Source organism: Pipra filicauda, unplaced genomic scaffold (genome assembly GCF_003945595.2).
Source record: "Pipra filicauda isolate LSUMZ 115617 unplaced genomic scaffold, ASM394559v2 scaffold360_size730234_pilon, whole genome shotgun sequence".
Classification (NCBI taxonomy): Eukaryota; Metazoa; Chordata; class Aves; order Passeriformes; family Pipridae; genus Pipra; species Pipra filicauda.
The window spans coordinates 59368-74601 of NW_024104488.1; the positions used below are offsets into that span (position 1 = coordinate 59368).

General features: G+C 44.4%; 1 protein-coding gene across 2 annotated transcripts in view; it reads right to left on the bottom strand.

Moving 5' to 3' along the window:
- The window catches only part of HDAC11 (histone deacetylase 11), a 30088-nt gene extending 14854 nt beyond the window's left edge, over nt 1–15234 (bottom strand). The window contains exons 1-4 of one of the 2 annotated variants that reach the window (XM_027748509.2): nt 15163–15234; nt 13200–13348; nt 10073–10173; nt 2627–2743 (exon numbers count right to left, since the gene is read on the bottom strand). In XM_027748509.2, the coding sequence (XP_027604310.1) occupies nt 2627–2743; nt 10073–10173; nt 13200–13348; nt 15163–15164 (369 nt within the window). In that variant the 5' untranslated portion in view covers nt 15165–15234. Of the gene's footprint in view, nt 1–2626; nt 2744–10072; nt 10174–13199; nt 13349–14791; nt 14894–15162 lie in introns of those variants that run through there. The other variant, XM_039384592.1, reaches the window with a different exon arrangement.

Here is a 15234-nt window from a genome sequence, read left to right on the forward strand (position 1 = left end):
TTAAAAAAAATTGGTTTAACATTTTCAGTACTTCATGTGATTCTCTCATGCTCAGACAGGCTTTCAGGCTTCACCAAAAGCACCAGGCATCCTACACTGTACAAACACCTTCACAGATTTCCTTACCCCACTATGGGACTTTAAATAACATCCAAGAGGACAGAGCAACACAAGAGAATTAAAACAGAATTAGGAGCTCCAGATTTTTACATATCTAAGACCAGTGTTTTGGACATTACAAAGGGAGTTAAGTTGACATGCTTAAAGCCATTAAACAGCACTGTCAGAAGATGCTTCTGAATCTTGTCAGTAGATATTTAGGCTTAGTCACAAGTCATGCAGTTCATTTCTGAACCAACAACTGGCAGAGTCACACACTTGCAAATCCAGCAGCTGGATGGGACACAGATTTAACCACAGAGCACTAAAACACTGAAAGAAATTGCCATTTTTTTTTTCAAATAAAGAATCAGGCACTTCTGTCATTAAAAACATACCTACAACAACAACAAAAAAATCAGGATATTTCATCTTACCTTAAAAACAACTGACTCTATACTTTCATTGCACACAGTAAAACCCAAGAGGGTTGAAACTTCATAGTGCCCAGACATAAGTGACAGTAGAATCATAGAATAGAATCACAGAATCAGCTGGGTTGGAAGGGACCTCCGAGATCATCCAGTCCAACCCTTGATCCAACCCCGCTGTGGTTCCCAGCCCATGGCACTGATGCCACATCCAGTCTGTCCTTAAACACCTCCAGGGATGGAGAATCCACCCCCTCCCTGGGCAGCCCATTCCAATGGCTGAGCACCCTCTCTGCAAAGAAATTCCTTCTAATCTCCAACCTAACCCTCCCCTGGCACAACTTGAGACCCAGCCCTCTTGTCTTGCTGATGGTTGCCTGGGAAAAGAGACCAACCCCCCCCTGGCTCCCCCCTCCTGTCAGGGAGTTGCAGAGAGTGAGGAGGTCTCCCCTGAGCCTCCTCTTCTCCAGGCTGAGCCCCCCCAGCTCCCTCAGCCTCTCCTCCCAGCACTTGTGCTCCAGTCCCTTCCCCAGCCTCGTTGCTCTCCTCTGGACCTGCTCCAGCCCCTCAAGCTGCAACAGCCAAGCCCATGTCAGCCCCAGGAAAACCTTGGAACTGCTTCCCCAGGCCTTTGGGCTCACTCTCATCACACTTCTAGGTCAGACCTAGGGCAGGCCCAACCTCTGTCCTTGTTTCTGAACACTGTCCTGCACTGCATTTTTTTGCCACATAATTTTATATTATGTCTTAAATTATTTATGTCTTAAAGCTTGATACGTTCACGAGAAGCATTTAAAAATGATTCCAAGGAACCCCTGATTCCAGTGCAGATTGCTAAGTACCTGCAGTTCTGACACAAGGGGAAGCCACCTATTAGCCTATTCCTGAAAGTAATGCCATGTTTTATCAGTCCCTTCTGGCTTCCCAGCCTCACTCACCTTTGCCCTCAGTAGCTGCAATAAATCCTATTCCCAAATCTGGCACAGAACACTGTGAAAGCTCTGCCAACCCACAGGACATTGGTCAATGACAGGCTTCAAACAAACAGGGAAAAGCCAATATGGGCTGCAACCCTTTTCACACGGACCACTGCCACAGCTCCCTGCAGGAAGAGTTGCTAAACTGCAGCAAAGATCTATGTGTACCATAATATTAATCATTTCAGACAAGATTATTTGTCTTCCATTAGAACTGGTTCAGCTCTGGACCTGCCAAGAGAGCTCGGGACGGGTCCCATCTCCTCCCAGCAGCAAGCTGGAGAGTTGGTCAACTCTAGTAAGACAAGGATTGATAAACACAGGGCAGAAAAGATCTCACTAGTTCCCAGTTCACAATCGTGAGGGCACGTTTTCCTCAACAGATGGTCTAAACAACTCATTCTTGGCTCCAGCTATTAACGGTTTTCTTTCCTGCTATTTCCTCAACATCTCTAATGGCAATTCCAGGCAAAATTAAATGTCTGGTGACCCTGCACAGCTCTTCTGAGCAGAGCACTCCTTAACTCAGGACAACACAGTTCTGCTCAGGTGAAAGTCTCACTTGAGCTCAGTTGAGCTGCTTCTGCAGTATCTACCACAGAAAAAGTAGATAAACTGTCTTTCCTCGTTAAAATGAGCAAGGGGATATGATTTTTCAATTTAGGCACTTCCCTAGACTCAAGAACAACTAAACCATCCATCACTTCCCATCCAGTTCCAAGGTCCTTTGGTAAATATGTGCTTTAAAAATGCTTCTGTATTACCAATTTTGAAACCTCCCATTCCTAGAATTTGCCTGTACTTGAATGTTATTTGTTACTGTATTTGCCACTTCTCTCACTGCTTGCCCAGGCTGACCCTCACTGTCTCTTCTGCAAATCACTGACCATAAAACCAGGGATGTCCTTCCCCTGGGGAGTTTGCTCACATTTAGGACTCTGCACTAACCCACCTCCCTCTCCAGGCCCCAAGTCTTTGAGTTATATAAAACAGTACAACTATTATTTGATATTAATATTACAACTATTATTTGAATTCTATGAAACAGTACAACTCCCAGGTTTACAATGTCTGATCAACAAGTTTAAAAGTGACAAAAGGGAACCAAGAGCACCTTACCATTATTGTTCCTCCCGTCTGGGTTCGTAGAGGCCTCAGAACTTTTCTCTGAACAACAAAATTGGGAAGAAAGGCAACAGGTGGGATTTCTGTGATGGTAGCCACAACAAAGGACCACTACAAGAGGGGAAAAGAGAGTTCCCATTAATGCAGTCTGTTCTAATGATGACATTTAGATCTCCCATTAGTTGCTATTTCCTGCAAAGGAGCTCACAGGTCCTTAATAAGATTTTTAGATGGAGGTGACCCCACCACCCTTATCAGTGACCTCCAAATAGGCTCAGCCTCAAGTTGTTAACTATGAGAATCACCACTTTCCAGTTTTTAGTACCAAACAGTCATAAATCAGCAATTTTTCAGCAAGCTAGTATTTCAGAAAATGTAATATCCCTGGGATTGGGAGGAAGAATTGTAGAATGTCCTTCAGCTACACTTGATATATTGTTCAAACCTAAAATTTCTATTCCTGTGTGAAATCAAAAGGATATACCAAGGAGAAAGGAAACACAAACAAACAGACAACTGAGCTAAGAAGTTCAAACACTTAAGTGAACACACAGTGCAAACTTAAGCACGGAGAACTGATTAAAACTTATTTAGCATATTAAACACTTCTGGAAAATGTTTCAAGAAACAGTTTTGTTCCAAAGTCTTCAAGGTTAGAACACAAAATATTTGCAATATGTAAATGCCTTTTTTGCAAACACATAGATTACTTCAAAGAACTTCCACTCACACTGCTACCACTGATAACACTGCTAAATATATTTCAAAGCATAAGTCACAAGCAAGGATACACCTGTTCATCCAATACTGAAACATTTAGGGACAAGGACTGGAACTTCCCACCCTGTACAGACTCTGGATAGATCCATTTTAGGACTCATAACTGGATTTAGTGTGTTTGTTGCCCCATTACTGTGAGCCGGTCACAGCAGGATGACGATTGGAACCAAAGCCAATCTCAGGGTCCTCTGATACTCAAAATAACTTCCCAGTTATCAATATTTCAACTACAAAATACCAATGGCTGGCATCATTAATAAAGGTCTACCAAGTACTAATTAAATTTTGCCAACAGTTCATTTTAAGCTTTTATTACTTTTACATTTTCAAGACATTATTCTGTTGACATACTACCAGCTCATTACTCTGTTACCCAGCCATCATAAAGTGCTTTAATTACTTTTTAATACAGTCAATCTTGATGAAGTCCCTTTGCAAGATATTTTAGCTTTCAAACAAGCACATATTCAATTCTGTTGTTCTAAAATGGGACTGAAAAGGTCACATCTGGATAAAAAGTAAATTTGACCTCAAAAGAGAACGATGATCGCAGAGGAAGTTTTACCAAAGTTTAAAAAAATTAATGTCAACAGGGAGAAGTGGGAGCAATAATGACTTAAATCAACAATTCTGCTGCTGCAGCTTTTTAAGTGATGGTAAGAAATCCACAAGTGGCAGAGGAGGGAGCAGACAAACCTTGCTGGGAACGTTCCCAAAGACACTCACTGCTCCAGACTTAGGCCTGTGGTTGTTTAGTAATTCCCAACATATGGGGGAGAGTCACTGACTCTGAGGAAAGTGTTGGGGTTCAAGAATGAAAATGCTTCTCCAAAAGCTCCCCTTAAAAACTGAGAAATGTATTGCCTCAAACTGTGCAATGCTTTGTGCCTTTTTCTTCAGTGTGCTACTGTTGTTTTCCAACATTTCTCACAATAAATTCCCAGAACGGCCATGTACAGACTCAAAAAAGGAATCAACAGGAATTGGGTTCATGTAATTGTGCACTTTTTCATGCTGTAAAAATAAAAAATTAGGAGAGCTGAGGAATACATTAATTACATTTTCCAGGCTGTCAGTGGCTTCCATAACACCAGCCTTCATACATCAGTTCCCTTTTTTTTTTAATCAGTATTTTTCATGTTAATGTATCATGATTGCATATATCAGAATAATATCAGTTACTATTTTTTCTGGGAGACATTTCCTCTCACTCAGCCATCAAGTTACTTCCCTGGAAGTGCCCAAAGCCAGGTTGGATGGGGCTTGGAGCAACCTGGCCTATGGAAGGTGTCCCTGCCCATGGCAGGGGGTGGAACTGGATGGGCTTTGAGGTCCCTTCCAGCCCAAACTATGCTGGGATTCTAAAAAATTACTGATTTTCCAGTATGTAGTGGTTTGAACCTTGTTTTCCCCAGAGGCTAAGAGAAGTGGTAGACCCCAAGGGGTGGAAACCCCTGGAAGTTTTGAAGTTCTGCCCAATGGGCGCTCCTGCAGAAATGTAAACATATCACAACCAGACCGGAAAAGGAGAGTTGTAGTTTGGTTGTTGTAGGAGAGGTGGCCATGTTGTAGAGCCACGAGGAAGGGGCTCTGAGCCCCTTGGGCCCTCTGGCCCCCTCTCAGCCCCTGGCTGGGGGCTGCAGGGACCTGGAACAGCATAAAGCTGGGCTAGGTGCCTGTAGTTATGCCGGGAGATGTTTTCTCCATGGGCACAGAGCAGCAGCCGACGCTGACCAGAGAAACGGTGGCAGAGAGCCAGAGATAAGGACCTGAACTGGAGGAGCAGCAGAAGCAACATGCAGCACTGCAGAGGAGACTCCTGGAAGGAGAGTTGAAGAAAGGAGAGCCAGCAGCTGAGAGCTACAGAGTTCTTGGGGGTAAGACTGATACCAGATCCCCAAAACTCCTTTGAGATCCCTCTGAGAAAAGAAGATGACTGGACTCCCGGAGAGAGAGGAGCTGAGAAGACATGCAGAGTCCTGGAGCTGGGCCGGGACGGCCAGATGGAATGCGGGGGGTTGACCTTGGCTTCTCCCCCCTCGCACTGCTGCCACGGTGGCAGCCTGAGAGACAGGGCACAGAGGCCCTGCAAGAGATACCAGACCGTCACGAAGACCCCCCTGTGTCTTCGTGATATGACGTGGTGATACGACCTTGTCTGGGGTTACGAAGACCACGGAAGACCCCTCGGTTGTGAGGCGATGGGGCCGGGGGAGCTTGAATACCTCCCTCGTGGAGTGCTGGCAGAAAGCCAGCTATCAGCTGCTGCATGAGATGAGAAGAAACCTGCTGCCTCAGAAGATGCTGCTGTTCAGAGACTGGAAGGGATCTGTCCTTCTTTCCCTCCTGGACTTTTATTTGGAGGGGAGAAGAGGTCTGATCCATTGTAAATACATATGTCATGGTAGAGATAGTTTGTGATCATGTGTATAATGTGATATGGTATTTATTTGTACAGTCATTGTAATATATTCCCTTTCCCCCACTTTGGAGTCTGGTGTGTTTTGTCTGGAAAAACCCATCTCACATTAGGTTGAGATGTGGGAGGGGGAATGGAGCTAGGGAATTGGATTTTGGGACTATCTCAAACCATGACACAGTAAAGTGTTGTAGACATGTAATTATGTGACTTAGAAATTAAAACTTGGTCTGGATTCAGGGAAGAATAATAATCATATATAAAAACTATTCAATACCATGTCTTCACTTATTCTTTGTAGTTATCAGCTCAGTTTAACTCTTCCTATATTTTTATTGCTAATAATGTAAGATTTTTTAAAATTACTTACCTTTCTGTATTTTGAATAAATAATTTGATGGATGAATTTAGTTTCCATTTTTAAAAAATTAACTCCTTGTTTTCTTAAAAGGAGCAAAGAAGTCAGGTTAACCCTTAGCCAGGTGTATTTTCCATTAATAAATGCCTCCTACCATATTAACTACTGGGCAGTAGCAATAACTGTGGCTAAGTGTAACCCTACACCAAGATGTTACCTCCAAAAAAAAAAAAAACCAACCCCAAAACCAAAATGAAACCAAAAAATCCCAGAACAACCACAACTTAACAGTTCTTAATTTCCCTTGCTTAAGCCCAAACTCTGTAATAACACATACATTCAATGAGGATATTCTTGTAAGACTTCACTTGTAAAATATTGTTACTATTATCTTTAATTCCTTAACTATAAAACTCTTCACAGTAAGGTTAAATGTCTTCAAATGATTAGTCTTCAAGGACTCAAAGTTAAACTGAAAAACTAATATGAAGAAGATGTAAAGCTAAAACAGTTGCTTTTATGCTGAGATCTCCTGGATTAATACAAACAGATCATCAGTGATCAAACCCACCCTCTGATGTACTGCCTTTTATGTTATGCATTCATTGCATTCCAGCATTTTAAAATAGCCAACAACATGTCAAATTAAGAAAAAAAAACTATGCAATTTTGTTCTTTAATATCTAAATTTAAACTGTGTTTAAATCTTTGATAAGTTCCTGGAACTAGTCCCAGCTCCAAGGGAAAATTCACGGAGTTACAAATCCAACACCAAGCAGCAAACGTGATTTATATTTAGAAGCTTCCCTGGGACAAAGTTATCTGGATCCATCTTCAGTAGTGAGAGAAAGTTATGTTTTTAGCTTGAATTAACACAAGACAAAATCATAAGGGGCAGTAGGAAGGTTGCAGTTCTCCCAGAGGTTTCCAGTCAAGGTTATCACCTGGAACAAGGTTCTGCACTGGTACAAGTGATGACACAGGGGATGCACCCAAGGAGAACAACCAGCCACTCTGGTCCCAAACAATGAGCTGGAAACATTAAAAGGAAGAAACCAAATGCTGCCTTGTCCTTCAGAGCTTTGGCAGCTGCTTTAGCTGCACAGGATGTCCCTCAGCACTTGCACAGGGGTGTGACACTAAACCTGTCACACCTTGTTCCCTGGGACTGGAACTCTTGTTTGGTATTCTCTCCAAACATATTCAAATATTATCTTTAAAATAACATGTTTTTATATTCCTACAGACCCTTACCTGACACATTTTTACATGAAAACTTAGGTAAAAGGAATCAAATTAATTTATCTCCTTTCATGACCTTTTAAATTAACATTTTACAGCAAAACAGCACTTCATTAATGGGTCACCAAGACACATTCTGTGCTGGTTTATCTGAACAACTCAACCAGCCACAAGTACCACTGATTAATTCATGATCCTGCTCCTGCCTGAGAGCCCTCCCACCTCCAGGCACCTGCCAACCCCCCCCACAGGTACCTCTGGGCTCCTGGCAGAGGAACTCACCTGGCGGGGCAGGAGCCAAGGCACACGAGCACCTGAGCACCATCAGCCCGCTCTTCACCAGCCTTACACAGGGGCATTTCTAAGAACATGATTAACTTCTGATTTTTAAACCTACACAATTTGCAAATCTATAAACCAGATTAAGTTATAAATTTATAACTGACTAATCAGCTGATTCAGCTTTCAGAAAAGCCCATCTTGCACTGCACTCACACGCTTCACCCTCAGCATTCACATTTCAGTGTTCACTCACAAGTTATCACAGAACTTCTCCTACAGAAAAATGGCCCAAGTGAGACTTTTACAGTCTGAAACTGGCTTCAAGCTCATTGCCTACCATCTTCCAAAATTCCAGAATGCTGACATGCAGGAAATCCATTATTTCACCCAACAGTGGAAAAAGGCAGTAAGCGGAAAAGTACTGCAAGCAAATATGCACAGTCCAGTCATTACCTTAGAGACCTACCTTCCTCAGAGGCATAACTGAGGGGGAATCACCTCAGTTCAACAGGCCAAACTAAGGCCTTCTGAACTGAGGTGATTCCCCCTCAGTCCTTAGTTGTAAGGACTAAGCAGGGAAACAGGGAGAACCTTCCTGCCAGCACAGAACTAATTCCCAGTGGCAGATCTACTTGTGCCCATCATTTTGCTTCTCTTCACCAAAGACTCATCTGCTTCAACCACCACCTCTTCTTGCAAGTGTAGGGTAATTCCTGCCAAACTCATGCTCAAATTGAAATGAATGCTCCAGTGGTCCATTATTTTAGGAGACCTGGGCATTCCAAGAAAGACAAGCACTTCCACAGTCTTCAGGGGTGATCGAATATGAAACGATACCATTTATAGGTATTTGTCTGGATTTAAAAATAAGTAGCACAGTAGACTTTGGAAAAGGCAATACAAAGGATACCCAGGGATTTTTCATGTCTAACCATGTTATTTTTCTTTTGCAACTAAGCACTTTTTATCTTCACTGCTTGGCAGGAATTTGCTGGCATGACCAATGTCTTCAAACAATGTCTTCCAATTTCTACAGCTGCAGGAAATATTCCCTCAGGAAAAGGGCAATGACTGATATCCAGTTAATCCCATCTGGAAGCACACAACAGTGCTGGTTTTGACCACCAAGGCATGAGTTATGCAGACAATTCATGTGAAGCCATCCTGTAGGCACTAAAGATATTATTATGGCATTGCAAACTGAGCCGTGCACATTACACCCCTCTTCAAAGGAGTGATTCAGTAACAAGAGGTGGGTGGTTCTATGGAATTAAAAGTTCAGTATCAAGAATAGCTGCAATAAGATCAAACCTAATGATGTATGAAATTGCATGGAACTTCATAGCACAGAATGAAGAGGCAGAAGAGAACTCAGAAAGAGTAAGAGTGGAAAAAAGTTCACACAAGTAACAGATCACTGAGAAAAATAAAACATTCCAGAAATAGCAATCCAAGGACTCTTCCACTGTGGAAGAGCATAGGTGACTCAAAATAATTTCTTCTGAATAATGAAATGGAAGATTTCTTTTCTCATACAAATCCCTTCTGCACCCTCCAAGTAGAATTTCAAAATGAAGGCAATGTCACCTTGCACTCACGTACTGTCCAATTCCACCTACAGATGACTGGAAGTTTGCAGAAGCAGAGATTTCACATGCTTATGTTTTAGAGTTCACTGAAGTCTAACTAATGGATGTTTCATATAGAAATATCCAAGGAATATTCTTTATCTCCTGTGGATATGCAATCCCATATGAGCTGGTACTGGAAACCTTCACACACGGATTCTCCTACACTGATCTTCCAGCTCTCTCCACACTCCACCAATACCAGCAGTGTCCAAGGACAAAGCCAGTACTTCCCCCCACAACAACTGACCACAGAAACCCAACATGGATGCTCTGTCAATGTGACATAACCCCAAATTCCATAAAGCCATCCCTGCATTAGGAAACACCCAATGAAATCCTCCCAATTGCTTTCTAACGTATTTTCAATTTCAGAACTGTATTTTACCAGAATAAATCAAAACTTACATACACTGCTCAGGATCAAAACCCTGGCTCTAAGGAGACTATTACATCTCAAACATTCAGATTTGCCTTATGTCCATTTTACCTTGCTGAAATATTTCAGGCCACCTCCATAACACGGCAGACCCCCTTTGCCCTCCACCCCTGTACACTGTGAGCAGCCACTCTTTCTATGGTTTTCTCCCAGTACCCTCAGTAACAACCTTGTTCAAATACACCATTTATCATCTGCAAAGTTGATTCTATAACAAATCTATAGGATATGCACTGCCTTTGACACCAGTTCTGGACAGTTTGCTGGAAAAGCACAGGAACAAGCACAGCACCTTTAATCTATTCAGGTAGCGCCTCGTGTGAACCACCAGCAGATCTTCATCAGTCGCCTCCCGTGCCTGTACAACCAAGTCATCTGCAATTAGTTTTTCTTCTGCAACAGGAGAGAAATAACAATTGGCATTGTACACCATGGCTTAACTCCCCATGCCCCACCCTGCCAAAGGTGCTGTTCTGACTTTGGTGGAACAACTTCAGCTGTTGGTTGTTGCTGAAACAACTCTGGTTACTCAGCATTTGCAAGTTCTCCAAATGCACCCAGGTAAGTTATTCAGGGAGTGTGTATATGAGAAATACTGTTTACAGCAAGTGTGATCATGGTAACTCCTTGTTTCAACTGCAAGAACAGACTGGTAGTGGCAGAGGATGGACACACACAACGGCATCACAAGACTCCTCAGTTTAGGGCTTGGCACACTGGGCAAATCTTGGTGCTATTAACATCAAATATTCATCAATTTTTAACATGCTTTAAGAAATCCCACAGTTTATACTGGTATTTAATTCCCCAAATCAAAGCAGAATAAAATAATAAATCAAAATCTAAACCAAAATCATTGCTTGGACGTTCATGGAAGCAAACAAGCTTCATTAGGATACTTCTGGCACACTCCTACCCCAATCTAATTTCAAGAAATACCAATGACCAGCTACAAGCTTTTTGTCTTAAACACCAAAAGATAAATTAAAAAGTTTTATAAGAGCAAGTTACAAAGTATCCCTCCAAGATTTCAGAATGTGATCAAAGATAGCACATTTGAGTGCATCCATCTGAAAGTTCAGATGTGGGCCAACCTCAAAGGCCAGGCAGTGCAGAAGAACAGTGGCACTTTGCATATGATCACTGCTAACAACAATTATAAGGCATCATGCTCATCTTCCCAGGCAAATTTTGATATTTAACTGCTGCATGGCTGCAACCTTCTGTATCTTTGATTTTATACTTGGAGGAGAAAGAAAACAACTCGGAAATGTGAGAGATTGTGTTCTGAAGTGTTATACAAGCACAGCACCTGCAACTACATTTGTTTTGGCAAGGCTCTGTTTCTCCTGACTGAGGCCTGAGGAACATTTCATTCATGCCCTGGTGTCAGACAGAGCCCAGCTGCTGCCAGCTTCCCTCCCCAGGAGGGAACACTTGTTCACTGCTGATTTGCTGATAGGAACAGGGGAGGTCAGCTCTTGCCAGAGCAAACCCAGCACCCTGGGCTACCCTGGGGCTTCTTTCTCCTTTCAAAGCAAGGACAGTAAAACAAGTGGGAAAACTCATTTTCTGTGAAAGACTGAGACACTTCAGAATGGACACGTCACGTGGATAAGAGTTGGAGGAAAAGACTTTCCACGGAGAAGGAACAGAAAGGCAAAGGTTCTGATTAATTAAGAGAACTGCCATGGAGCCCAAGACTTAATTATTTCAGGTTGTTAGAGGAGAAAGCCAAAACTCAGCTACTAAGCGTGCGTTAGAATTCACTTAACCTCAGTTAAATGAATACAAGGCAGCCTAAAGAGGGAAGGACAACCCTGAACTGCACAGGATTATCAGTTGAAGGAGTTATTAGGACCACATAAAGGCCTGGCTTTGGGACAATCTTTGTCTTGACAAGAGAAAAAGCCTTTTTTTTTATTTTTTACACTTGGTGAGCAAGCTTGCACTTTAAATGAAGAGATGCCAAGATTCTATAGGCCCTGACCCTATCCCTGCTTCTTAGATTTGTATTTCCTTAATGAATTTCTGCCTGTATCTTCCAGTTGGTTTAAACAGCAATAATGAGAAGCTTCATAAAACGCTCTGCCCATCACCAGAGGCACCTCAAAGCTCTTTCCAAACACTGAACACTATCAGAGCAATAGGATGAGGTTGCTAAAGAGTGGATTTACACAAAGTGCAGTTCTCTCTCAGCCTGAGCAGTGCCATTTGACAGCAGTCCAAGCTGAACGACTGAGTTACACCTGCAGCAAACCATCATTAACACCTGTAGTTTCACAAGCCAAAGGAATGTCCCAGATCTTGCTACACCAGGTGTAAAGCAAGAGTAGCAAGAGGCCATAGGAAGCCACTCACTGCACTCCCAAACTGCAGCTCAGGTGTGGTAAGCCCAGCTGTTTGTAAGATTGCAGCTCACGCAGGAAGGATTTTCCTTTCCCTGATTCTGAACTCAAGTCTGTGTTCTGACTGAGAGCCAGGCTTGGGCTTCAAAAGTAAGGACAAACTGGAGCTGCAAACAGAGCTGTCCTCCAGAGGAAACTTAAAAGAAATACTGCTCTCAGACACTCACCTAGAATTGAAAGAAAGAGTGATTCAGTAAAAATCAGCCAAGTATCAAAACACTGTATGCTAAGCTATATCTACCTCACTCGGCTGGGCTGAAAGCCAAGATCCTGGTGCTCACTTCAGAGGTGGAAACAATTCTCAAACATCCCACAGGAACTTTTCTTGTAAAGGCCAAGCAATGAAATTCTGCTCACTTCATGCCTTCATTCCAAGTATAAAGACCGGAACTATTTTAGGATGGTCTAAGACATGGCTGTGCTCACATTTCTTCTTCCTCCTTTTTACTCACAGCCTTGTAAAGCCCTGGGCCTGGCTCAAATGAACCAAACTAGTTACTCTGACCAGTATTATTCCTGCCTCTGGGGAGAGCAAATCATTTGATGAGCTTCAATCTCCAGGCACATTTCACGAGTTTCTCTCTGCACAGACACCATGACTGAGCTGAACCCAAAACTGTGGGTTTATTCAATGGAGCAGGCTAGAAAATACATTTCCTAAGGACTGTGATTCAAACCTTTGTATTAAAAAGCCCTAGTGTAGGATGTTTGCTCTCACATTACAAATTAGTCTCTTAAATACTTCATAGACAAAATCTTCAACAATGACATCCAACCCACCTCAAAAATCCTACAATTGATTTCACTTATTAAGACTTAAGTCTGCAACTATATAAAAATACTAAAGCACTCCAAATATGATTAAAGAAGGTAGCTTAAATCTACACAAAGAGCAATGAAGAAATACAGTCTCTATTATGTTGGCAGTTATCAACATGACTCTGCACTAATCACAGAATTTTCTTCAGCTTTTATGCAAACGTTGGTCTGAGAGGCACCTTCTAATTTTACCTTTCAAGAAATTGATTACTTTTCCCCATTTCCCTGCATCGAAGGGGTGCAGTTTCTCAAGTCCCATGAAGGTGATGTTGTAGTCTGGAGAATACACGATAGGCCAACATCCTGACGGGGGGTCCTCGTACAGCTCCGTCCTGTGGGGCCTTGACAAGCACAGAAACAAACTCATCACCATTAGAAATTAGTTACCCTAGTTTTACCCCAAATTATAAATGAGAGTCCTTGTCAATACCAACTTTACATTGGGAATTATTCCTGAAAATGCTTTTTCCAACAGTCAGTGAAGGCAACGCTTGGTTGCAACAGCTCTTTAGGGTCAGGGAGTTAAACTCTTGAACTAAGCAGTAGCGGGGAAAATAGAACAACTGATGGCTGAAAAATGTACACTAATGAATTATGCATATGAAGTTCACTGCAGAACTTAAATAATGGACAGATTTGGTTCTCTCCCCTTGTCTTTTCAAGTGCACCAACCAGCACCTCTACCTTCAAAGGTGCATCCAGTCCACAGCCAACATAACTTTCAACACAGGTCTCACGTTTTAAAGTGTCTATCAAAACACAACTGAAGAAACCAAACCATGTTGCTCCTACACATGACACAAGCTTGGAAAGATTTCTAGGATCCTTTCCCAGAAGCAACAGATTATCTTGTGACCAGATGAGCACAATAAGAGGCTTGGGTTTGTATCTGCATAGCACAGAACCACAGGACACACTTTTAAGTCCAGATCTCCTGCCTATATCCCTTAACCACTATCCTCCTTCATTCCTCCTCCAAATTATTGTATTTTCCCAACAATCTTCTCCTTTCCCAGCTGGAGAGACAGCAAGCCCTCCTTCCCATCCCATCAGTGAACAGGCAATGCTGTGTAGTTACAAACACAATCACCAATTATTTGGTAGACACTTGTGTGCACAAGTGGGTCAGCAGGCGAGGGGGATTCTGTGCTCACACTCAGCCTATTCCACCACCTGTGGGCTCCTCCTGTGCCCCAAACCCCCGTCACCGAGTCACGCCGAGAGCTCTCTTGCTCCCCGAAACTTAGCTGAAGTTTTCAAAAGGCTCCACAACGCACTGAGCAAGACACAAGAGCCTTTTGTCAGGTGAACAATAGACACAGAAACCCCCTTATTTCCAGCATAAATATGCTCAAAACCGCCCTTTTAAAACCCAGTTATAAACAAACCAAACCAAGCCTGAGGACAAAGGCGGTTTTTCAGCAGAGCCTGCCCACACAGCGCCCACACACAGAGCTGGGCTCTGGGCCGTGCCCTCACCCAGCCAGGTACAGACACACCTGGGGGCAGGTGCTGTGCCTGCTGTGCCCTCAGTCTGGGTACAGACACACCTGGGGGACAGGTGCTGTACCCCCTCAGCCCCCAGCCCAGGTACGGACACACCTGGGGGACAGGTGCTGTGCCCCCTGGGCCCTGGGCCCACCACACACCTGTGGGGCAGGTGCGGAGCCCCCTGAGCCCCCAGCCAGGTACAGACACAACTCGGGGGCAGGTGCTGTGCCCTGGGCCCACCACACACCTGGGGGCAGGTGCTGTGCCCCCTGTGCCCTGGGCCCACCACACACCTGTGGGGCAGGTGCGGAGCCCCCGCCGGGCCCGGCAGCGCGGCCTCGGCGCCGCAGGGGCTGCGGGCACTGGTCCCTTCCCCGGGGTCGGCCCTGCTCCCGGAGGAACACGCCGCTTCCAGGGGCTCCTCGTGCTCCCAGCGGGACATCCCTCCCCCGGCAGGGCCGCTCCCGGCCGGCCGGGCGGGCCTCGGGCGCGGGGCCGGGCCCGCGGGGGCTCAGGCGCTGCCGCTGCCGCAGCCCCGGCCCGGCCCTGCGGCTCCGCGGGCCCCGCGGCCGGGCCGGCCGGGCCCCCCCGTCCCTGTCCCTGTCCCTGTCCCTGTCCCTGTCCCCGTGCCCAGCCCCGTCCCCGTGCCCGCGGCCGTACTCACATCCCCGCCTCCGCCGGGCCGCGTAGGGAAGGGGCGGCGCGGCCGCAGCTCCGCCCGGCGCGGGGCGGTGCG